This window comes from Puma concolor, chromosome D1 (genome assembly GCF_028749965.1).
Source record: "Puma concolor isolate L17-30 chromosome D1, mPumCon1.1.hap2, whole genome shotgun sequence".
Classification (NCBI taxonomy): domain Eukaryota; kingdom Metazoa; phylum Chordata; class Mammalia; order Carnivora; family Felidae; genus Puma; species Puma concolor.
Genome location: NC_141676.1, coordinates 6,905,955 through 6,929,702, shown reverse-complemented (window position 1 = coordinate 6,929,702; position 23,748 = coordinate 6,905,955). Strand labels below are relative to the sequence as shown.

Sequence of the window (23,748 nt, the reverse complement as noted above, 5' to 3'; positions counted from 1 at the left end):
GATCTCCAGTGTCCTGGACATGGAGGCCATCACCTTCAAGAAGCTGGTGAAGGGCCACGCCTACTCTGTGACGGGGGCCAAGCAGGTACCACCGCACGTGGGGGCTGTCCCTGCAGGGTGGTTCCTGCCCCCTTGCTCGCCTTTGCCTGTCTGGCCTGTGACCAGGGCTGTGGGAGGGGCTGGCTCTTCCTCTGACCTCCTGGAGCATCTTATTTGTCTCTTGGGGCCACTCGTCCCGAGATGTTTCTCTTACCCTGCCCTGATTTTCTGTAGTCTTGTGCGTAGCCGCCTCCCTCCATGGTAAGTTCCTAGAGAAAGGGCTGTACTTTCCCTGGCGTGGTGCTGGGTACCGAGCGGGGCTCCTGAGAGTGAGGTGGCAGGCAGGGGTGTTTAAGGTGCGTGCCAGAAGCAGGTGCTGACGGGAGCTCTGGGGCACAGGTGAACTACCAGGGCCAGATGGTGAGCCTGATCCGGATGCGGAATCCCTGGGGCGAGGTGGAGTGGACGGGAGCCTGGAGCGACGGGTGAGGGGCAGAGGACGCTGGCCGGGGAGGCTGGGGAAGGCTGGTCAGTGCCACTGGCATTTCTGCTGGGGCTCTGCTCGGGATTGAACGGGGGTGGGGGGGGGGGTGGGGAGGGGTGGCATCTCCATGTTACCGGGTCTGGGGGGCTGTCCCGACAAAGCTCAGGCCCAACCGGCCACCGCACCCAGCCTGTGAGCATCCTCAGAGCTGGCCATGACAAGACAACCCCTGGGATGGGATCTCGGGCTTGACCATGTGGAGGTCTTCTGACCTGGGCTGAGAGCACAGGCCCCAGGAACAGAGGCCGGCGGGTCAGTTCCCACCAGCCCCCGGCAGCACCCTTCTCCCCGCCAGCTCCTCGGAGTGGAACAACGTGGACCCTTACGAGCGGGAGCAGCTCCGGATCAAGATGGAGGATGGAGAGTTCTGGTGAGCGCCCCCCCCTCCTTAGTCTGGTCCCTCTCGGGGCCTGGCACCCCAGCTCCCAAGCTGCACAAAGTCCGCATGTGCCTCCTCCCTGGGTGCCCTGGCTGGGGACCGTGGCTCATCCCTGCACCGTGACCCCAGGATGTCCTTCCGAGACTTCTTGCGTGAGTTCTCCCGCCTGGAGATCTGCAACCTGACGCCCGACGCGCTCAAGAGCCGGTCCATCCGCAAATGGAACACCACGCTCTACGAGGGCACCTGGCGGCGGGGGAGCACCGCGGGGGGCTGCCGGAACTACCCAGGTGATCTGACCTCGCGGCCAGCAGGGCGCACAGGGGCAGGGAGCACGGGGTGGCAGTCGGGCCCTGCTGCCTCCCGGCTCGAGGGCCTCGCCCACCGCAGGTCCCCTGGCTGGGCCTCAGTGTCCTCGTTTGTAAGATAGCACGAGATAGATTGTGCTGAGCTCTGGGATTTGCTTTGAGACCTACAGTGTTGAATGTACTTGTAAATTCTGAAGAGCCGTGCTGGATTCACCATCCTAGGGCCTGAGCCCAGGGAGTTAACAAGTGGAGAAGCCTCTGTTGCCATCCAGCCACTTTTCTGTCACTCCTCATTCTGGAACCTTCTCTCCCGGCCCACTGTCTTCCTCCCTGGGCCTCCATCACCTTTGCCTGGGCTTCTGAATCTATGTGGGTGACTTGGTCCACGGCCTGGCCTCTCTATTCTTTCCCGTCTTGACCTGCAGTGGCCTTTTTTTCTTCCACCTTAGTTCAGCCACCCCCTGAGACACCTGGGAGCCCAGCCACACCTTCCGGTCTGACCTCTGCCTTCACCCGTTCAGCTCCCTTATCCTGCAGCCCTCAGCGGCGTTTTATTATCTGGTCCGTTAAAGCCACTGTCGTGGTGTCCTTTGTCTCCCGTCTTATCTTCTCATCAGGTTAGCGTCGTGGTTGTAATCTTGTCCCTGCAAACACTGTGGCTCCTGCCTTGTGGCTCCCTCTGCTCCTCCCCCGCCTCCCCCGGCACAACCAGAGTCCTAACTGAGCCCCCTTCATCAGCTTCAGGACCACCGAGTGTGGCTGCAGAGAAAATCACACACCCAGGGCTGCACCTGCCCTGTGAATTCACGGCCACAAATCCCAGATGACCACCTTTCGTGGTCCCCAACAAGTCCACTGCTGATGAGTAACGTTCCCATGCCCTCAAACTGGCCTCCGTGGTTCCTCCCATCTGTGGACTCGGCCTTGTACTTCACTGGAAGATAGCTGTCTTCGCGCAGGGCACCTCCTGGATTCGCCCCGCCTGTCTCAGCCTGTGCCTGTCATTACTGCCTTCCCGACTGGGACAGTGGCAGAACTGTCCATGCTCATGGGGACCACGCCCAGCCCTGCTCTTGCTCGTGTTCTCCCATGTGTCTGGAAGCCTTTGGCTCCTTTATCCTTCACTTCTTGCTCCTGGGTCATTATGGAGAATCTCCTGGCTTAGAGCAATCCTCTTTTTGACTCCACTTTGCTACCCATTTCTGGGCTCCCCTTCGAGGCAACAGTGTCCAGCTTGCCACCCTCCTGCGCTTCCTTTCCCACTCCCAGCTCACTTTGTAACCCACGCCCGTCCAGCTTCCGTCCTCACCACGCTACTGTCACTGCTGGTTTGAAGGCCACCGGAGCCTTTGTCTTTGCCAAACCCACCTCCGCTCTGTTCTCATGTCCCGCGTTCTCCACCTTCCCAGCATGGCTCACAGCCCCGTTTTGGTCTTCTTCTCCCTCATGGGGATCCAATTTCAGCTTTTCCTCAACTAGAAGACCACTGTTCCCTGCATCATTTAGTGCGAAATCTGTCCTTTCCTCGCTGTCCTGGAGTGACAGCTGTGTCCTGTAGCTCCCGTGTATTGTGTGGCTCTGTTTCCGGGCTCACCATTCCATCCCTCGGTCTGTCCCTCCGGCTGATAGCACGTTGGTTTCGTTGCTACAGATTTATAGCTTTTGGGCAGGGTGAATGCCTTCAAGAGTCTCTTAGCTATTCTCGCCCTTTGTTTCCCTGCGTGAATTTTAGAATCAGCTACCAGGTCGTACAAAGAATCCTTTTTGAGACTTTAATTTGAATTGCACTGAATCTATAGATCGATTTGGGGAGAAAGGACATCTTTCTGGTGTTCAGTCTTCTTATCTAAGAATGTGGTATATCTCTTTATTTTGGTCTTCAATGTCTCTCAATAACGTTTTATAATTTCTATTTAAAGGTTTTGAGATTTATTACTAGATACTGTATCATTTTGTTGCTATTATATTAATAATATTTAAAAATGTAATGTTTATTTTTTGAGAGAGAGAGAGAGAGAGAGAGTGGGGGAGGGGCAGAGAAAGCGGGAGACACAGAATCCGAAGCAGGCTCCAGGCTCCCACCTGTCAGCACAGAGTTTGACAGGGGGCTTGAACCCACGAACCGTGAGATCATGAACTGAAGTCAGACACTTAACCAACTGAGCCACCCAGGCACCCCAGTGTTTATTTATTTTTGAGAGAGAGAGAGAGAGAGCACAAGCAGGTGAGGGGCAGAGCGAGAGGGAGACACAGAATCCAAAGCAGGCTCCAGGCTCTGAGCTGTCAGCACAGAGCCCAACGTGGGGCTCGAACCCATGAGCTGTGAGATCATGACCTGAGCTGAAGTTGGATGCTTAACCTTAAGACTGAGTCACCTAGGCACCCCAGTATCTCTTTTTAAAATTTCATCTCCCATGTAATAGTGGCTGATAAACAGTAACATGCAGTTGACCTTTTAAATGTATTTTTTTTTTTTAATTTTTTTTTTTCAACGTTTATTTATTTTTGAGACAGAGAGAGACAGAGCATGAACGGGGGAGGGACAGAGAGAGAGGGAGACACAGAATCGGAAACAGGCTCCAGGCTCTGAGCCATCAGCCCAGAGCCTGACGCGGGGCTCGAACTCCCGGACCGCGAGATCGTGACCTGGCTGAAGTCGGACGCTTAACCGACTGCGCCACCCAGGCGCCCCTTAAATGTATTTTGTATCCAGCAAACTTGTTCAACTATAATTTTACTGATTTATCTATAGATCCTTTTTGATTTTCTGATTGCAAATAATGATAAATTTGTTGGTTTCCAATTATTATAACTTGCACACTCCCCACCCATTTTACTGAGCCAGCCAGGCGCCCCCTCCCCCCACCCCCACCCCCACCCCTTAGCCCTTTCATAAAGGGCAACTTTTTACTACTGGATGTTTACTACAGATTTTATCCCTAAAGTTTTTCCTGTTCTAGTTTTTTTGTAGATGCCTTTATCATATTAATGAGGTTTAATGTCATTAAATGCTTTTAGGTGTATTTATTATTGTAATATGCTTCTTATCTCTTAAAACGGTAAATTACGTTAATCACTTTTCTAATATTAAATCAACCTTACATTCCCGAGTGAAAAAACAACAACGCGGTCATGACATAGTTTTTTAAACTGTAGTTTTACATCCAAGTTCACAAATGAGATTTGCCCGTAATTTTCCTTTCTCATACTGACCTTGTCTAGTTTTGGTACGGGTACTATATTTGGCTCAGAAGGTGAACTGGGAAGTGATCTTCTTCTATTTTCTGGAAGAGTTGCATAAGATGGGATGATTTGTTGCTTAAATGTTTGGTAGACTTGATCTTTAAAGCTATTAGCCCTGCTCTGTTCTTGGCGTGAAAATTAACATTTTGATACTGATCTTTAATGGTTATAGGGTTATTCAGGTCCTTTATTTCTTCTTGAACCTATTTTGACCAAGTTGTGTTTTCTAGGAGTTTATTTATCCTTTGCCTCTGTTTTCAGAATTATTAGCATAAAGGTATTAATATATTCCGATACCTCTTCTGTAATGATGTCCTCTCTTATTTATAGTATTATTTATTTGCACTTCCCTTTTTTTATATATTTTTTTTAACGTTTATTTATTTATTTATTTAAAAAAAAATTTTTTTTTTCAATGTTTATTTATTTTTGGGACAGGGAGAGACAGAGCATGAACGGGGGAGGGGCAGAGAGAGAGGGAGACACAGAATCGGAAACAGGCTCCAGGCTCTGAGCCATCAGCCCAGAGCCCGACGCTCACGGACCGCGAGATCGTGACCTGGCTGAAGTCGGATGCTTAAACGACTGCGCCACCCAGGCGCCCCTTAACGTTTATTTTTGAGAGAGGCAGAGAGACAGAATGCAAGCAGGGTAGGGGACAGAGAGAGAGGGAGAGACAGAATCTGAAGCAGGCACCAGGCTCTGAGCTGTCAGCACAGAGTCTGATGGGGGGCTTGAACTCACGGACTGCGAGATCATGACCTGAGCCTAAGTCGGTTGCTTAACCGACTGAGCCACCCAGGTGCCCCTGCACTTTCTTTCATCTTTATTAATTCTGTGAGAGGTTTGTTGGTATTATGCTTAAAGAAATGACTTTTGACTGTTGATCTTTGTATAGTATTATTTTCTTTTTTTTATGTTTATTTATTTTGGTGGGGGGTGATTGCGATCAGGGAAGGGGCAGAGAGCGAGGGAGAGAGAGAATCCCAAGCAGGCTCTGCCCTGTCAGCATAGAGCCTGATGCGCGGCTGGAACTCAGGAACCTGTGAGATCAGGACCTGAGCTGAAATCAAGAGTCAAACACTTAATGGGCTGAGCTACCCAGGTGCCCCTATAGTATTATTTTCATATGACTGATCTTTGCTTTTCTATTCATTATTTCATTCCTTTGCTTTCTTTAGATTTATTTTTAGACCTTATTTTATGACTTCTTAAGTTAGTGGCTTATTTCACTAATTTCGATTTTTTTTTTTCTTTGTAAACACCTGAGGTGATTCATTTCCCTTCCAAGTGCATCTTTGAGTCACACAATTTTGATAATGTTTTGAATAACTAGTATAATATGCTATAAAATTCCCACTTTTAATGTATACAATTCAGTGGGTTTTGGTATACTGGTAGTGTTGTGCAATTACCATCACTAATGCCAGAACATTCTCACTACTCCCAAGAGAAACCTTGTATCCATGAGCAGTCACTCCCTATATCCCAATCTCCCCCTAAACCCCTGGCAAACACTAATCTACATTTTTTTTTTATCTCTAGATTTGCCTCTTCTAGACTTTTCTTATAAATGGGATCATACAACATGTGTGGCCTTTTGTGCTTCTTTCTTTATTGTAATGTTTTCAAAATCTGTCCATCTTGTAATGTGTGTCAGGACTTGATTTCAATTTTAGGGCTGAATAACATTCCACGATTTGGAGATAACCACATTTTGCTTATTCATTCATCAGTTGACGGACATTTAGATTGTTTCTAGTTTTGGGGTATTATGAGTAGGAATGCTATGAACATTCATATACCTGTATTTGTGTGAGCAAAAGTTCTCTTGGGTCTCTAAGTAGGAGCAAAATTGTTGGGATCCATGGTAACGCCCATGTTTAACTTTCTGAGGAACTACCAACTGTTTTCCAAAGTGACAGCACCATTTTACGTTCCCGCTAGCAATGTGTGAGTTCCAACTTCTCCGCATCCTTGTCAACACTTGCTGTTAGCCATCCTGGTGGGTATGAAATGGTATCTCATTGATGATGTGCATTTCCCTAATGACGAATGATGTTGATAAGAATATCTTTTTATGTAATTATTGGGCACTTACATATATATTTCAGAGTTTCTATTCCAGTAGTTTGCCCATTTTTAGATTGGGTTGTCTTTTTTTTTTTTTTTAATTCATTTTGAGAGAGAAAAAGAGAGCAAGAAAGAGAGATTACGGGGTAGGGGCAGAGAGACAGGGAGAGAGAGAGGATCCCAAGCAGGCTCTGTGCTGTCAAGGCAGAAGTCTACGTGGGGTTCCATCCCACGAACTTAGAGATCATGACCTGAGCTGAAACGAAGAATTGGACACTTAACCGACTGAGCCACCAGGCACACCGAGTTGTGTTTTTTTTTTTTTTTTTTTTTTTTTTAATTTTTTTTTTTTTTCAACGTTTATTTATTTTTGGGACAGAGAGAGACAGAGCATGAACGGGGGAGGGGCAGAGAGAGAGGGAGACACAGAATCGGAAACAGGCTCCAGGCTCTGAGCCATCAGCCCAGAGCCCGACGCGGGGCTTGAACTCACGGACCGCGAGATCGTGACCTGGCTGAAGTCGGACGCTTAACCGACTGCGCCACCCAGGCGCCCCCCGAGTTGTGTTTTTTATACATTCTGGATATGACTTTGAGATTGATGATTTGCATATAATTTCTTCCATTCTGTGGATGTCTTCATTTTCTTGATAATGTCCTTTGAAGCATGGAAATTTTTAATGGTGATGATGCCCAATTTTCAATTTTTTCTTTTGTTGCTCATGGTTTTGGTGTCATATCTGAGAATCTATTGTCAAACCCAAGACCATGAAGATTTATCCTTGTGTTTTCTTCTGAGAGTGTTACAGTGTTAACTCTCATATTTAGATTGTTCATCCATTTCAAGTTAATTTTTGTATAGGCATACCTCAGAGATAAATACTGTGGGTTCATTTCCTGACCACCAAGTAAAGTAAATACCACAATAAAGTGAGTTAAGTGAATATTTTGGTTTCCCAGTGCCTATATCATATGTATGCTATACTGTATTCTATTAAGTGTGCAATAGCATTATAACGTCTTAAAAAAAATTGTATACATCCTTGATTTAAAAATACTTTATTGGTGGGGTGCCGATGCAGAGCTCAAACCCACAAAGCCATGAGATCATGATCTGAGCTGAAACCAAGAGTTGGATGCTTAACTGACTGAGCCACCCAGGCGCCCCTAAATCACAAATGTTCTTAATGGCATCTAGAATGGTGAGTCCTTTCCAGAAGGTTTTCAATTAATTTTGCCAGGATCCATTGGAGGAATCATCTTCCTCACAAAATGTATTTGTTTTTTTCTTTTTAAAAATTTTTTTAATGTTTATTATTGAGAGACAGAGAGACACAGAGTGTGAGCAGGGGAAGGGTAGAGAGAGGGGGAGACATAGAATCTGAAGTAGGCTCCAGGCTCTGAGCTGTCAGCACAGAGCCTGACGCGGGGCTCGAACTCACAAACTGCGAGGTCATGACCTGGGCTGAAGTCGGTCACTTAACCAACTGAGCCACCCAGGCGCCCCAAGATGTATTTCTTAAGTGGTAAGACTTGAAAGTTGCAAGTACTCCTTGATCCAGGGGATGCAGGGCGGGTGCTATGTTAACAAGCATGAAAACAACATTAATCTTGTTCTGTCTCCATTGGAGCTCTTGGGTTACCAGGTGCATTGTCAGTGAGCAGGTCATATTTTGAAAGGAATCTTTTTCTAAGCAGTGGGTCTCAACAGTGGTCTTAAAATGCCCAGTAAACCATGTTGTAAACAGGTGTGCTGTCGTGTAGTCTTTGTTGTTCCCTAAAGAGCACAGGCAGAGTAGATTTGGCAAAATTCTAAATAGCCCTAGGATTTTTGGAATGGTAAATGAGCATCGCCTTCAACCTAAAGTTACCAGCTACACTAGCCCCTGATTAGAGAGAGTCAGCCTGTCCTTTGAAGCTTTGAAACCAGGCATTGGGTTCTCTCTAGCGATGAAAGCTCTGGACGGCATCTTCTTCTGAATACAAGGCTGCTTTGTCTACATTGAAACTCTGCTGTTTAGGGCAGCTGCCTTCCCTAATTACCTTAGCGAGCTCTTTTGGTAATTTGCTGCAGCTTCTGCACATGACTTGCTGCTTCCCCCTGCACTTTCATGTTACGGAGTTGGCTTCTTTCCTTAAACTTCACGAACCAGCCTCTGCTACCTTCACACGTTAATTCTGCAGCTTCCTCACCTCACGCGGCCTTCATGGAATTGGAGACAATGAGGGCTTTGCACTGGATTAGGCTTTTGCTTCGGGAATGTTGGGGCTGGTGTGATCTTTCATCCAGACCACTAAAACTTTTCCATATCAGCAGTAAAGCTGTCTCACTTTCTTATCATGTGTGTTCACTGGAGTAACGTTTTCAGTTTCCTCCAAGATTCCTCCTTTGCACTCACAGCTTGCAGTTTGATGCGAGAGGCCTAGGCTTCTGCTTATCTTGACTTTTGATAAGCCTCATCATTTCTAGCTTTTGATTTGAAAGTGAAAGACAGCACTCTTTCATTGGAACACTCAGAGACCTTTGTAGGGTTATTAATTGGCCTCGTTCCAAGATTTTTGTATCTCCAGGAATAGGGAGGCTCCAGAAGAAGGAGAAAGATGGGGGAATGGCTGGCTGGTGGGTGGAACAGTCAGAATGCACACAGCAGTTTTCTAAGTTTGCTGTCTTACATGGGTGTGATTTTTGGTGCCCCCAGACAAGCACAGTAGCAATGTAAAAAATCACTGGTGTGAGATAGGTGCCCAACTTCATTCTTTTGCATGTGGAAATTCATTGTTTCAGTATCATCAGTTGAAAAGACTATTCTTTCCCCATCGAATGGTCTTGGCACCCATGTCAAAAATCAGTTGGCCATTGATGTCTGGGTTTATTTTTGGACTCTCAGTTCTTTTAGTCTGTATGTCTATTTTTATGCAAGTACCACACTGTTGTAATTACTGTAGCTTTGCAGTAAGGTTTGAAATCAGAAAGTGCGAGTCTTCCAACTTTTGGGTTTTTTTCATAATCTTTTGGCTTCCGGGACCCTTATAATTCCATATGAATCTGAGGATATGCTTTCCACCTCTGTGAAAAGCCTGCTGGAATTTTAATAAAGATGGCATTGAATCTGCAGATCACTTCAGGTAATGTTGACATCATAATACTACTAAGTTTTCTGATCCATGAACATGGGATGTCTTTTTATTTTTTCATGTCTTTAATTTCTTTCAGCAACGTTTTGCAGTTTTCGGTGTTCAGTCTTTCAACTCCTTTATTAAATTTATACCTAGATATTTAATTTTTTTGGATACTATTGTAAAGGAATTGTTTCCGTAATTTACTTTTTCAGTTGTTCATTGCTGGTATATGGAAAAACAACTGATTTTTATGTCTTGGTCTTGTAACCTGCAACTTTGCTGTATTTGTTATTAGTTCTAGTAACTTTTTTGTGGACTCTGTTTTTCTACCTACAAGATCATGTCGTTTGCAGTTAGAGATAGTTTTCTTTTTCCTTTCCGATTTGAATACCTTTTTTCTTTTCCTTGACTAATTCATCTAGCTAGAACTTCCCATACAGTGGTTGTGTAGCAACGATGTAAGCAAGCATCTTGTTCCTGATCTTAGGGTGAAAGCTTCAGTCTTTTGCCACTGAGTATGATATTAGCTGGTTTTTCCGTAAACACTCTTTGTCATATTGAGGACATTCCCTTTTATTCTTAGTTTTCTGAATGTTTTTATCATGAACATGTGTTGGACTTTGTGAAATGCCTTTCTGCATCAATTAAGATGATAATGGGGTACCTGAGTGGCTTAGTTGGTTAAGCTCTTGATTTAGGCTCAGGTCATGATCTCACAATTCGTGGGTTCAAGCCCTGCTTCGGGTTTGGTGTGGACAGTGAGGAACCTGCTTGGGATTCTCTTAATCCCTCTCTCTGCCTCACCCCTGTGCGTGCTGTCTCTCTCTCTCTCTCTCAAAATAAATAAACTTTAAAATATATTTAAAAAAAAACATGATCATGTAGGTTTTTCCCCTTTGTTCTATTAATGTGGCTTCTTACATTGATTGACTTTATGTTGAACTATCCTTCATTCCTGGGATAAATCCTATTTTGTTGCATCTCGTCCTTTTAATATACTGTTGGACTTGATTTGCTAGTATTTTGTTGAGGATTTTTATGTTGATATTTATAAGTGATACCGTCCTGTAATTTTCTCTTGATGTCTTTATTTGGTGGGCTTTGGTATCAAGATAGATAGTGTTGGCTTCATAGAATGAGTTAGTTTGTCAAAAAGAAATGATAATGTAAATGAGAAAACGGGTGCCTGGGTGGCTCAGTCGGTTGGGTGGCCGACTTTGGCTCATGCTTTGTGGGTTTGAGCCCCGCATCAGGCTCTGTGCTGACAGCTCGGAGCCTGGGGCCTGCTTCAGATTCTGTGCCTCCCTCTCTCCCTGCCCCTCCCCTGCTCATGCTCTCTCTCTCTCTCTCTCAAAAACTAAATAAACATTTAAAAAATGCAAAAATATGAGAAATCACACAAAATGGTAATTAAAACAGTACGTACCTATGTTAGAAAAGAAAGATCTCACTCAAATCAACAACCTGATTGTCTACCTTAAGAATGTAGTAAAGGGTCAAACGAAACCCAAAGCAAACAGAAGAATGGAAATAATAAAGATTAAAGTACACATAAATGAAACAGAAAATGGAGAAACAATGGAGAAAATCAACGAGACCAACAGTCAGTCCCTAGAAGAGCTCAGCAAAATTGTAAAATCTTTAACCAAAGTAAACAAGAAAAAAAGAAGACTCAGATTACTAAAATCAGGACTTAAAGAGAGACCATCATTATCAAACCAACAAAAAGAAATGGATTATAAGAAAGTACTGTGAACCATTGTGTGCCAACCAATGAGCTAACCTAGGTGAAACGGACAAATTCCTGGAAAGAAACAAGCTACCGAGACCAACTTAAGAAAAAGAAAAAATCTGGATAGACCTGTAACAATTAAGAGTGAATTAATAACCAAACGTCCCAGTTATAACCTGCTAGTTACCGTTTTATTGTTGGTTTCTAACTTGATTTCCTTGTAGTCAGAAAACACGGTCTTATGAGATCGCAGCTTTGAAATAAACAGAAGCTGGTGCTACGGCCCAGCGCGTGTTCACATGTTCTCAGAAGACTGGTTCACGCTTTTGTGTGTGTGTCTTATATGCCAAGCACTCCCCTAAATATTTTAAGTATGATAACTTGTTTAACTTTCACACCGACCCTGTGAGGCTGGCACTATTATGATACCTGTTTTACAGGCAAAGAAAGTGAGGCACTGATAAGTGACGGAGCTGGGATTCGAACAGAGGCATCGCAGCCCTACAGTCTGTTCTCTCGAACGATCCGAGTGTCACGCAATTCTGAGTGTTAGGGGGAATGTTTTATAATTGTCCGTCAGATCACACTTAATATTTGGTCGGCTTAGTCTGTCAGTTACTGGAAGAGGGAAGATAAAGTCACACACCATGCTGACGTTTTTGCTAGTTTCTCCCTTTATATCTGTCATTTTGCTTTACAGATTTTGCGTTATGATATTAGCTGCATCAAGCTTAGACTTGTTATAAGTTCCTAGTGAGTCAGACCTGTTTTGTTGTTGTTATTTAATGGCTGCCTTCTCCGGGTGTAATTCTTTAACTTTCTAGTCCCTCTCAGTCGCTGTCACTATAGCTGTTCCAATGTTCTTTCCGCTAGTATTTTTGTGGTATATTTTGTTATACTTTTTGATGTCTAATCTTTCTATAGCTCAGCGTTTTGGTGGTTATCTCTTGTAAACAGCACGCCACTGGCTTTTTGATCATCCGGTTTGAAACATTTTGCCCTTGGATTGGAAAAGTTTAGTCCATTGACATTCATGGTGATTGCTGATGACTTTGTATTTATTTCAGCAGACTTCCTGTGCGTTTTCTGTTTGTCCCTCCTGCTATGCCTTATTTTGGATTGAGTTCTCTTGCTTTTCTCTCTACTAGTTTTCCCGTCTCTGGGTTTGGAGGACCGAGGTGTTTGCTCCGTATCATTATTTGATACAGCCCATATTCACCGGCTCACCCATAGAAGAACAGTATTTATTGCTCACCATTTCCACAACTTTTATCTGAGCTCATTTTCCATCTGCCTAAAACATAAGCCTTCGTATTCCTCCTTCTCCTTCCCCTCCACCTCCTTCCCCCTCTTCTCCTTTTTTTTTTTTTTTTTTTAAATTTTTTTTTTCAACGTTTATTTATTTTTGGGACAGAGAGAGACAGAGCATGAACGGGGGAGGGGCAGAGAGAGAGGGAGACACAGAATCGGAAACAGGCTCCAGGCTCTGAGCCATCAGCCCAGAGCCTGACGCGGGGCTCGAACTCACGGACCGCGAGATCGTGACCTGGCTGAAGTCGGACGCTTAACCGACTGCGCCACCCAGGCGCCCCACCCCTCTTCTCCTTCTATAAACTCTCTCCACTCTTCTGAAAATACCTCTGCAGCGTGCTCATTCTTGACAATTCTCTGAACACAAAATTCTGGATCGCATTCCTTTCAGCCCATTGGAAGTACCGTTACTCTTCACTCTGCTTCTCTGGTTGCTCTGTGAGCCGAGACTCTGTCTCCCACGCCTTCTGTGATGCTTTGTCTTTTCTGTTTTAAGATTGTTCATCTTTTTTTTTTTTTAACGTTTATTTATTTTTGAGACAGAGAGAGACAGAGCATGAACAGGGGAGGGGCAGAGAGAGAGGGAGACACAGAATCTGAAACAGGCTCCAGGCTCTGAGCTGTCAGCATAGAGCCCGACGCGGGGCTCGAACCCACGGACCGTGAGATCGTGACCTGAGCCGAAGTCGGACGCTTAACCGACCAAGCCACCCAGGCGTCCCAAGATTGTTCATCTTTGAGGGGCACCTGGGTGGCTCGGTCGGTTAAGCGTCCGACTTCGGCTCAGGTCATGATCTCACGGTTCTTGGGTTCGAGCCCCGCGTCGGGCTCCGTGCTGACAGCTCAGAGCCTGAAGTCTGCTTCGGATTCTGTGTCTCCTTCTCTCTCTGCCCCTCCCCTGCACACGTTCTGTCTGACTCTGTCTCTCAAAAATAAATAAATGTAAAAAAAAAACACAAAATTTTTTTTTTTTTAAAAAGGTTGTTCATCTTTGATATTCCATAATTTCACCAAGATGTATTGAGGTGTGGATTTCTTTTTATTCTGCTTTGGATTCACTGGGCTCCCTGGGCCTGCAGGTTGATGTATTTCAACAATTCTAGAAAATTCTTAGCCATGGTCTTTTAGAATAACAGCTCCTTCTTACACTCTTCATTTTTTTCTTTTAGAATTCTAATCAAACGTAAGCTGGAACTCCTCAATCATCTAGTCTCTTACCATTGCTCAAATTTGCCGTCTCCTAATTTCCTTGCATTGCCTTCTGCTTCTGGGTAGTTCCTTCCGATCCATTCTCAATTCACGAGTTGTCTTTTTTGCTGTGTCGAATCTGGTGGTTAATCCTTCTAACAAGTACTTAGTTTTATTAAAAAAATTAATGTGTAGAAGTTCTAGTGGCTCGTTTCAAATCTGTTTATTCTTGCTCATATTCCCAGGCTTCTCATTTGTTTCTTTAAATATAATAAACCCAGTCTTTTATATTCTGGCATCTGATTATTTCAATATTTTAAGTCTCAGAGGGTTGGTGTTTTGGTCCATTGTGGCTGCTGGTTCTCACTTACTCATGCCTTCTTTCCTTGTGAGATTTTTGTCTCCTTTGGCCTAGAAGTTCATCTGTGGGAGTTCTTTGAGTCCTTGGGTGAAGTTAGGTTCTTCCGGTGTTTCTATCAGTCACCTGGGATGACTCTTTGAATCCCAGGACACTTTTAAAAATAAATTATCTCCTGAAGGTTTCCTTGACTTCATAGGCACAACGAATTGAAACTGGGGGCGTGTGGGTGGCTCAGTCGGTTAAGAGTCTAACTTCAGCTCAGGTCATGATGTTCTGGCTCGCGAGTTCGAGCCCCGCGTTGGGCTGTGTGCTGACGACTTGAAACCTGGAGCCTGCTTTGGATTCTGTGTCTCCCTCGCTCTCTGCTCCTCCCCCACTCACGCTCTGTGTCTCTCTCCTTCAAAACTAAATAAACATTTTTGAAAGATTTAAAAAAGGGGCGCCTAGGTGGCTCAGTCGGTTAAGCATCCGACTTCAGCTCAGGTCATGATCCCACAGTTCGTGGGTTCGAGCCCCGCATTGGGCTCTGTGATGATAACTCAGAGCCTGGAAGCCTGCTTTGGATTCTGTGTGTCTCTCTCTGCCCCTCTCCCACTTGTGCTCTGTCTGTCTCTCTCTCAAAAATAAACATTAAAAAAATTTTTTTAATTAAAGAAAAGAAGGAACAAATTGAAACTGCAAGATCACGTGAAGGCTTGTGGTTATAAATTCTTGGGGAGAATTGTTTTTTTCCTTCCTCCCAGTGGGGTTTATTTTTCTTTCCTACATAGGCTGTTGGCATTCCTCATAGGGGTCCCAGTTTTATTGCAAAGGTCTCCTGCTAGATTTTGTCTCCTGTCCCTGTACCCAGGGCTCAGGGTCTCCAGGAGTCTGCAGGAGTCCTTCGGCATTATTTACCTCGCGGGGCTCCTAGTGGCCATGTTTTAAAAAAGGCTTTATTGAGTTATCACTCACATACGGTCCAGTTCACCAACTTCAAAGTGGAAAATTCAGTGTGGTTTTCATATATTCACAAAGTTGTGCGTCTATCAGCACATCAATTCTAGAGCATTTTTATTACCCCAAAAAGAAACCGTCCACCCTACAGCTGTCACTCCTGACCCCTCCTCCTCACTCCCAGGTAACCGCCAGCCGCCTCTCTGCGTCTGTGGATCTGCCCGTTCATAGGCTTATCTGTGTTAGAGCCCAGATCGGTACTCTCTTTTTGTTGCCGAATAATATTCCATTGTTTGGTTACACCACGTTTTTAAAAATCCATTTCTCCGCTGATGGATGGTTTGGGTCACTTCTACCATTCGGGTATTACAAATAATGCCACTGTGAACATTTACATCCACGTTTTTGTGTGGATGTACGTTTTCGTACATTGCAGTGTTGAGTATCATTGCAGGGTCATAGGATAATTCTGTGTGTAACCATGTAAGGAAGTGCCAGACTGTTTTCCGAAGTGGCGGCCCCGTGTTACATTCCCACCAGCAGTGTGTGAAGTTCTGATTTCTCCACATTCCTGGCTAACACTTGATATCTGTCATTTTGGTTAATGTCAACTTGGGGGGGGGAGGGGGAGGGGAATGCTGTGGCTTATTAGTGCCTCTAAAAAGCCGCTTTGCTTACTGTGTCCAGCACCTGGTTGTTTTAGGGGGTCGTGGGCAACTGAGTCACCAGACTGCCAGAGACGCAAGTCTCTGTCACCCTTTGCAGCCGAGTGGCCTCCTATCAGACCCTGCCTTGTCTTTTTCTCTCCTAAGTCATCGTCCACACAGCAGCTCCAGCTACCTTTGCAAATCCGAATCCATTCATGCCGCTCCTGGTGCAAGCCTGTTGGGGCGTGGGGAGGGCCTTTTGCCCTTTGATTCAAACCCCCCTCCTCACTGCCCACCCGGCTCCCACCGACCTTTGCCACTGTCCACATTTCCCGTGCTTGCCGGAGCTGGATGCTGCATTAGACACCGGCTGTCTCCCTCGTGTGGGTCCTTGTTTCTCCCTCCTGCTTCCCAGTGTCTTCCCAGGGCTTCTCCTTCAGATCTCACTCAAATGTTACCTCCTCAAAGACGCCTTCCCTGACCGGCTCCCAGCTCCAGCTTGCTTACTCTTTGTAATTGTTCTCATAAGTGCCCCGACTTGCTCAGACTTGGCCTCCCCTCCTGGAATGTGAGCTCATGAGGGCAGGGACCGCGTGTGCCCCCCACTGCCCGTCTGTCACACGGCGGACACTTAGTAATAATACCTGTTGGACGAATGAACCAAGGGACACGTGGGGGAGGGGAAGCCTGGAGGCGGGGACCACTCTGCTCTGCGCCTCCCCTGACCCGTCCCGCCAACCCACCTCCTACAGCCACCTTCTGGGTCAATCCCCAGTTCAAGATCCGACTGGAGGAGACGGACGACGCGGACGACGACTACTACGGGGGTCGAGAATCAGGCTGCAGCTTCGTGCTAGCCCTCATGCAGAAGCACCGCCGCCGCGAGCGCCGCTTTGGCCGCGACATGGAGACCATCGGCTTCGCGGTCTACGAGGTGAGCCGATCACACGATCACGCCGAACCGGCGTCGAAAGCCGGCCTCCCGGCGCACCGTGGGCGAGCCCCACCAGGGGGCGCCAGAGGACACTGCCGCCACAGTCCTGAGGCAGGTGGCCCTGGCCACTGTCCCCCGGAGGCGCCTGCTGTGGCCGCCCTTGGGCCAAGGGTTCTGGCTTAGCTGACGACTGTGACGTAGCTTCTGGGGGACAGACTTTGGCTCGGCCTCAGAAAGAAGTGGGCAAGTGGGCGGCCCTGGAGGAGTAGTGAGCTCCCTGTCTTAGAAGTATATAAGCAGAGACTGGCCTGGGAGGGCTCTGCTTCACTCACTGTGTTCAACACAGAAACTTCTGGACCTTCCTGGCAGGGAAAGTGAACTGCTACAGTCTCGGCCCAGGCCCGGAGCTCCCGACAGCAAACTGGTGGGGACTCTGATGTCCCTGGGCTGTAGGACATTGCAGTTGGCCGCTCTGGGGGCTGTGCTGGGTCCGTCTCAGAGCCAAGGCCCAGGGTGTTCCAGGGGTGAAGAGGACCTTGCCCGGGGCCCTTTCCTGAGGTCCTGAGGTGCCTCTCTGGCGTGAAGACAGGTCTGGGCGGCCAGTGGCCCCGAGCCCTGCCTCCCTGTCTCCTCAGATCCCGTGATTCTTAAGAACTCAGGGCCTCTGTCCAGCACACGCTGCACCTGTAGGCCAAGCACACATCTCTAACTTCTTCCGTCTCTCTGGCAGGTTCCTCCGGAGGTAGGTGACATCTGACACCTGGATTTACATACCCCTGAACACACAAGGCCTGTTGGTGCCCAGAGGGGAGCAAGATGGCAGCAAGCCCACACGTAGAGAGTTAAGAAGTCACCTCGTTTTACTGTTCGCGAACTGTCTTCCCACCCCCACCCGGAGGGGGCGGATGTTGCTGTCCCAGGGGGTCAGGACAGGTAGTAAGTGAGAGAGCTGGGTCTGAACCCCGGCCCTCAGAGTCCCGCCCAACACGCACACACGAGGCTCTTCCCGCCTTACTGTTTCCGCTGAGTTAGTGCCGGCGGAGGATGCCTCGGGCATCGGTTAGGAGCAGGGCGGTGGACAGGCTGAATATTCTGCACCCTCGAGCGAGTGGCTTAAGCTTAGGCCTCGGTGTCAGTATCTGTAAAATGGGCACAGGGCACCGCCTCATGGGGCTGTCGTGAGCTTTGAATGAGGCGCCCCGTGGAGGGTACCCCGCGGTGTCTGACTCGGGGGACGCTCTGGGTAACGATAGCGGGAATGTTATTTCGCCGGAGTCCTAGTGTTCACATTCACCTCCAGAGTATGTCCTCACCTCCGCCCTGTGCGGTAGGCAGCGTTGTCTCCTCCATCTTGCGGATGGGGAAACTGAGACAAGATGATCTGGCAGGGCCGTGCAGCCCGAGGGCGACCGGGCCGAGACCAGCCTACCAGCCGCTCGGCTGGGGCCCGGGGCCTGCGGCCCGGGTGTGCGGTGTGCGGGCAGCTCCCCGAGGGCGGGCTGAGCGGCCGGCTGCAGCCCTCACCCCCTCCTCCCCTCCCGCCAGCTGGTGGGCCAGCCGGCCGTGCACCTGAAGCGGGACTTCTTCCTGGCCAACTCGTCGCGGGCGCGCTCGGAGCAGTTCATCAACCTGCGGGAGGTCAGCACCCGCTTCCGCTTGCCGCCCGGGGAGTACGTGGTGGTGCCCTCCACCTTCGAGCCCAACAAGGAGGGCGACTTCGTGCTACGCTTCTTCTCGGAGAAGAAGGCCGGGACCGAGTGAGTAGAAGGCCCCTCCCCGGTGCCCACTCCCTGCCCCCGGGGCCCCCCTGCACCCCCACCCTGACTGGCCGCTCTGTCCTTCCACCTCTGCAGGGAGCTGGACGACCAGATCCAGGCCAATCTCCCTGATGAGGTATGTGCCCTGCCCACCGCCCCCCCACCGCCCAGGTGCCTTCCTCCTCTGCCTCACCCCTTCACCCTGGGCGTATCACGGGGACCTGGGTGTCCTGGCTTCTGGGAGCCCCCCCGGCAGAAACCTTAGGGGTAATAACAATCCCTCATCTGCCCAGCACTTTACGGTTTTGCAGAGGGCTTGGTGATAATAGTGACGCGAGGTCCCTGAGCTCTCGCTGGTCTCTGCCGGCTCTGTGCTGAGCCCTTTACCCCGTTGCCTCCACAACAACCCTGTCCGGGTGAGGCCACCATCTCCCCTTTCAGAGAGAAAGTCAAGTTCGGGGAGGTTAAGGAACTTGCCCAAAGCCTCCCCCCGCCATCACGGAGCTGAACTGCACTCTCCTCAGGCCGCAGAGCCCTGGGCAGGGGGAGAGTGATTCCCACTTTACTGGTGACAAGAGGGAGGCTCAGAGACACGAGGAGGCAGGCGTATGGTGATGAGTGGTCCCGGCCTCGCCCCAGCTGCTGCCCATGCGGGGGCCTGGCCGGAGCGACCCTCACCTGCTCTCCCCCTTCTCCATCTAGCAAGTGCTCTCAGAAGAGGAGATTGATGAGAACTTCAAGGCCCTCTTCAGGCAGCTGGCAGGGGAGGTAGGCAGGGTGTGATGAAGCGGAGGGCGGGGAGGGGGGCGCAGGGGCGCAGCGTTTCTCCAGGGTGGGTGCCTCCTCCCTCTTCCCCCAGGACATGGAGATCAGCGTCAAGGAACTGCGGACCATCCTCAACAGGATCATCAGCAAACGTGAGTGTCCCAGGGCAGCGGCTCTCCACCCTGTATTTGCACACACCCCCGCCCCCCACACCGATTCCAGAATCGAGGCTTCTGCTCTCACACTGAGCCCAACCCAAGCGCTTGGTCTTCATGGGCAGGGGAAGCCCCCACTGCCTTTCTGAGCCCTGCTCACCCCCATTTTCCTCCCAAACTCCTTGCACCATCTTGCCGGACCCCATTCTCCATGCCCACGTGCCGTGACCTGGTGTCTTAGAAGCCGAGCTGGTGACAGCACCGTAGGAGCAAGGAACAGGCCTCCCCTTCCTCTGGAAGATATGCCCCAGGGCCAGGCCGAGGGGCCGCCTGCAGAACGGGGCTGGCTTCACTCCCCCGCGTGCGCAGCTCTAGGCAGCCCCGCCCCCCAACCTTCCCTTTGCCCCTGCCTCTGACCTCCATCCATGCTGTTCCCTCAGCCCAGACCCCTCTCCTCTTGTCCCCCTTCGGGGCCTGCGGCCAACCTCACCCCCGCCCTGGCCGCCTTGGCCTCACGTTTCTACTGCGTTTCTCCCACTTTGGTGTAGCACTGATCTCCTTTCATTCTTGGTTCTTCGTGGTGTAGACACCGGCTCGGTTGCTAAAGTACTTGACACTGTGCCGATAAAAGTGACCTGACGCACCCACTCTGCTAGGCTTTGCACACCAGGTGCCAGAAATCGAACTTCCCTGGTCCCCATCCCGCCCAGTGCCCCGGGGGCAGGCCCCGGAAGCCTGCTGCTTGAGGTGTTGGAACCGATTTTCTTGCAGACAAGGACCTGCGGACAAAGGGCTTCAGCCTGGAGTCGTGCCGCAGCATGGTGAATCTCATGGACGTATCTTTTGCTTTCGTTTCGTGAGGCTGCTTTGGTGTGGGGGACATGGTGGGGAAGGACACCCTGTGACCTTTCCCGGAACAGTGCAGAGAAAGGGACAAAGCTCTGTGGAGTGTAGAGGGACCGGTCCTTTTCCCAGGCCATTTCCCCATGATTGGGGGGGGGGGGGGGGAATATGGGGGGAGGGGCAACTGAGGCACAGGCTTTGTGTTGAGTGAGAGGTAGAGCAGGGCCTGGGTCCTTGAGTCACCTTAAGGCTGGTGCTGTTGGCACCCCTCCTTGTCCAACCCACCTGGCCCTGTGGGCGCCTGCCCTTCCCCCTCCCCTCGTCTTGCTGTCAGTCTCCCCTTCTCCCCATTGTTCCCTCACCCTGTGCGGGTTTAAGCTTCCTAACGGTAGCCCCCCAGCGGGACGGCAACGGGAAGCTGGGCCTGGTGGAGTTCAACATCCTGTGGAACCGCATCCGGAATTACCTGGTAGGTGGTCCCTCCCTCCTGTGCGGCCTCAGTCCCAGGAGGGGTCTGCTGCGGGCTCCCAGACGGGCTGCGTGGTCTAGGCCCTCCGCCCTGGGTCTGCCGCTCCAGACCCCAGCCCCCGGCCCACCTTTCGGGTCTTTGCCCTCCACCCGCAGCAGCCCCCCACCCTGGGGTGGGCCGGAAGGTCTGGGTGCCTCCCTCGGCCTGGCCCTCACCCTCTGTTCCCCACTCTAGTCCATCTTCCGGAAGTTTGACTTGGACAAGTCGGGCAGCATGAGTGCCTACGAGATGCGGATGGCCATCGAGTCTGCGGGTAAGGCCTGTCCCCAGGCAGACGGCCCAAGGCCGATTGCCTGTCGGCGGCTACCCAGAGTGGCGGCCCGCGGCACCGGCCCTGTCCCCGGGGTGGAGATGGTGATGGTGTGGCGGTAACAGCCATCTCCTGCCTTCTTACTGAACTACTGAGCTAAGTGCTTTATCAGCGCTTCCTTGTGTCCTCACTGTGGCCTAACGGGGATAAGGTCTTTTACTGTCTCCATTGCGCCCGGAGAAAAGCACGATTGGGGACAGTGACTGGCCTGTGGCCACACAGCCAGGGAGAGAGAGGTGGAGCTGGGCTCCAGAGCCTCCAGTGAGAGAGGTGCGGGCCTCATCTTCACAGTCCCGTGTCAGGATGAGGCCAGGGCACTCGGCACAAACAAAACTGGACCCCCGGGCCCTCCTTGGCCGCTGATTCCCTGGGGCGGTCTGGGCTCCCGCTCCCTCGGACTGGCACTTGCTTGCCCAGCACCCCCCCGCCCCCCGCCCCCAGCTCCTGGCCCTACTCAGGTGGGGCTCACCCTGCCCAGGCCCCAGCCCCCCTCCCTGGCCCCGCTTCCCTGGCCTTCACGCACTCTCCTGGGCCAGGCTTCAAGCTCAACAAGAAGCTGTATGAACTCATTATCACCCGCTACTCGGAGCCCGACCTGGCCGTGGACTTTGACAACTTCGTGTGCTGCCTGGTGCGGCTGGAGACCATGTTCCGTGAGTGTCTTCGTCTGGCTCCTGCCTCTGGTTCTGTCTCCCATAAGTTGATGGGAATGACAGCTAAGATGGGACCTATGTGCCATGGCGTGTCCCAGAGAGGCGAAGTACCTGGGAACCTGAAGGCCGAGTCGGGAGACTGGGGGAGGGGGGAAGGCAGTAGGGGAGGGGGAGGACAGCAGAGAGAGCTGCTTCCCAGTGTGACAGGTGAGGGCTTGGGGTGCCGTGGGGATGTGGGGGGGAGGGGCAGGCGGCAGGGTGGTCCTGCATGAATGTCCCACTGATTTCTAATGCCAAAACGTCTTCTTTTGAACGTAGGGTTTTTCAAAACTCTGGACACAGATCTGGACGGGGTGGTGACTTTTGACTTGTTTAAGGTGGGAGCTTCCCTTGGCCGTGGCGGGGGAGGGTATTCGGGTGGTGATGCTTTCTACCCACCTGGGGCAGGAACTTGTGGCCTCAGAACCAGACCCAAAGGGCAGGCCTCTGGAAGGATGGAAGGATGGGATGGGGTGGGGGTGTCTGGGTCTTGGGAAGGGAGGTGGGGGGCATGCTCCTGGAGGTCTTCGTGGGTGCCTGCGCCCTGGTCTCCCAGGGGTAGAGGAGGTAAGAAAGTGCCCCTCCCCAGAGACGGTGGCCCCTGGGCTAGGAGGCTGGACTGGGCGTTTCTGCTGTCCCTGGCTGACCTCTCTCTCTGCCCTCCTCTGCCGGCAGTGGTTACAGCTGACCATGTTTGCATGAGGCAGGGGCTCCGGTCCCCTTGCCGTGCTTCTCTCCCTCGTCTGCCAAGCCATGCCTTCCCGCCATGCCGCACCGGGCCACACCAGCTGCAAGTGCCTTCCTTGGAGCAGGAGGCGGCCTTGTCCTCCTGTCCCCTCACCTCCAGCTGCCACGGTTCCTCTGCTCTGCGCAGAGCCGTGTGGCCTTCCCTGCCTTCGCCAGTCATGGGCTCAGATGGACTCCCCCCGCTCCTCCCGTCGCCAAACGAGGAAGGCCACTTTCGCTTGTTCCTGCCTCAGGATGAGGCTGCCAGGGGAGCTGACGGCCCCAGGCCTCCGAGCATCCTGACGTGTCCTCTCCCCTCGCTGCAGCCAGAGGGCACCCACCCAGCCTACCCAGCGGCCTCACCTGCAGACTTTACACCATAACCACTAACTCTGCACAGTCTGCCGTCTAGATGTGCGGAAGCCCTTCCCAGCCGAGGCCTCTTCCTGGGGCCGGGAATGCCTGTTCTCCCCCGTGCAGAAGCCAGTGCCCCTCACCTCCGTGGCCTGCCCCCCAGCCCTGCCCCACCTGCCGACCAGGAGTCACCTGGACTGAGGGGTGGTCAGGCGCTCCCTCCCTCGCTCCCTCCTTTTTTATATTGGTGATTTTAAAGGGGACTCTTCAGGGACCGGTGTACCAGTAACGGGGATGCCAGAGGCACCTGGGTGTGGGGTGGGGGTGGGGTCTCGGGTTTCCATGCAGAGAGACCCCAAACAATAAAGGAAAAGGCCCCACATCTGTCTCTGGAGTGTGCTTCTGTCCAAACCTGCTGCCCAGGAAGGCATCAGCAAGCCTTGACCTTCAGGGACAGCCCGGAACCTCACACCACCCCTGCCCGCCCGCTCTCTCCTTCCCCAGTACCCTGGGGGCTCACACCCCTGCCCGAGTACTGGGTATCTAGGACGTTGGGGGGGATGGGGCCCCAGCTGCAGGGACGGGGCCAGACTGCTGAGGTCCCATGTGACTCTGCTGATCCTCTGTGCCCTCCTCACAGCCCGGTCCCTGCCCTCCCTGTATACTCCAGCCTGTGAGGCTCTGGCTGACACCCAGACTCCTGCTGAGCACAAACCTGACCTCCCAGGAAGCTCCCAGCGTACAAGAGCCTCCTTCACCTAGACACCTGTAGCTTATGTAAGCCGCCCCAGCCCCTCTGGGG

General features: G+C 50.8%; 1 protein-coding gene across 3 annotated transcripts in view; it reads left to right on the top strand.

The window, feature by feature from the left end:
* CAPN1 (calpain 1) overlaps positions 1 to 23,326 on the top strand; it is a 28,811-nt gene extending 5,485 nt beyond the window's left edge. For all 3 annotated transcript variants that reach the window (XM_086676947.1, XM_086676945.1, XM_086676946.1), the window contains exons 7-22: positions 2 to 85; positions 439 to 524; positions 879 to 953; positions 1,092 to 1,252; positions 16,634 to 16,815; positions 17,546 to 17,557; positions 18,361 to 18,572; positions 18,669 to 18,708; positions 19,275 to 19,340; positions 19,432 to 19,489; positions 20,264 to 20,328; positions 20,736 to 20,804; positions 21,039 to 21,117; positions 21,711 to 21,827; positions 22,146 to 22,204; positions 22,542 to 23,326. In XM_086676947.1, coding sequence (XP_086533073.1) covers positions 2 to 85; positions 439 to 524; positions 879 to 953; positions 1,092 to 1,252; positions 16,634 to 16,815; positions 17,546 to 17,557; positions 18,361 to 18,572; positions 18,669 to 18,708; positions 19,275 to 19,340; positions 19,432 to 19,489; positions 20,264 to 20,328; positions 20,736 to 20,804; positions 21,039 to 21,117; positions 21,711 to 21,827; positions 22,146 to 22,204; positions 22,542 to 22,568 — 1,392 coding nt within the window. In that variant the 3' untranslated portion in view covers positions 22,569 to 23,326. The remainder of the gene's footprint in view (position 1; positions 86 to 438; positions 525 to 878; positions 954 to 1,091; positions 1,253 to 16,633; positions 16,816 to 17,545; positions 17,558 to 18,360; positions 18,573 to 18,668; positions 18,709 to 19,274; positions 19,341 to 19,431; positions 19,490 to 20,263; positions 20,329 to 20,735; positions 20,805 to 21,038; positions 21,118 to 21,710; positions 21,828 to 22,145; positions 22,205 to 22,541) is intronic.
* The last annotated feature ends 422 nt before the right edge of the window (positions 23,327 to 23,748 follow it).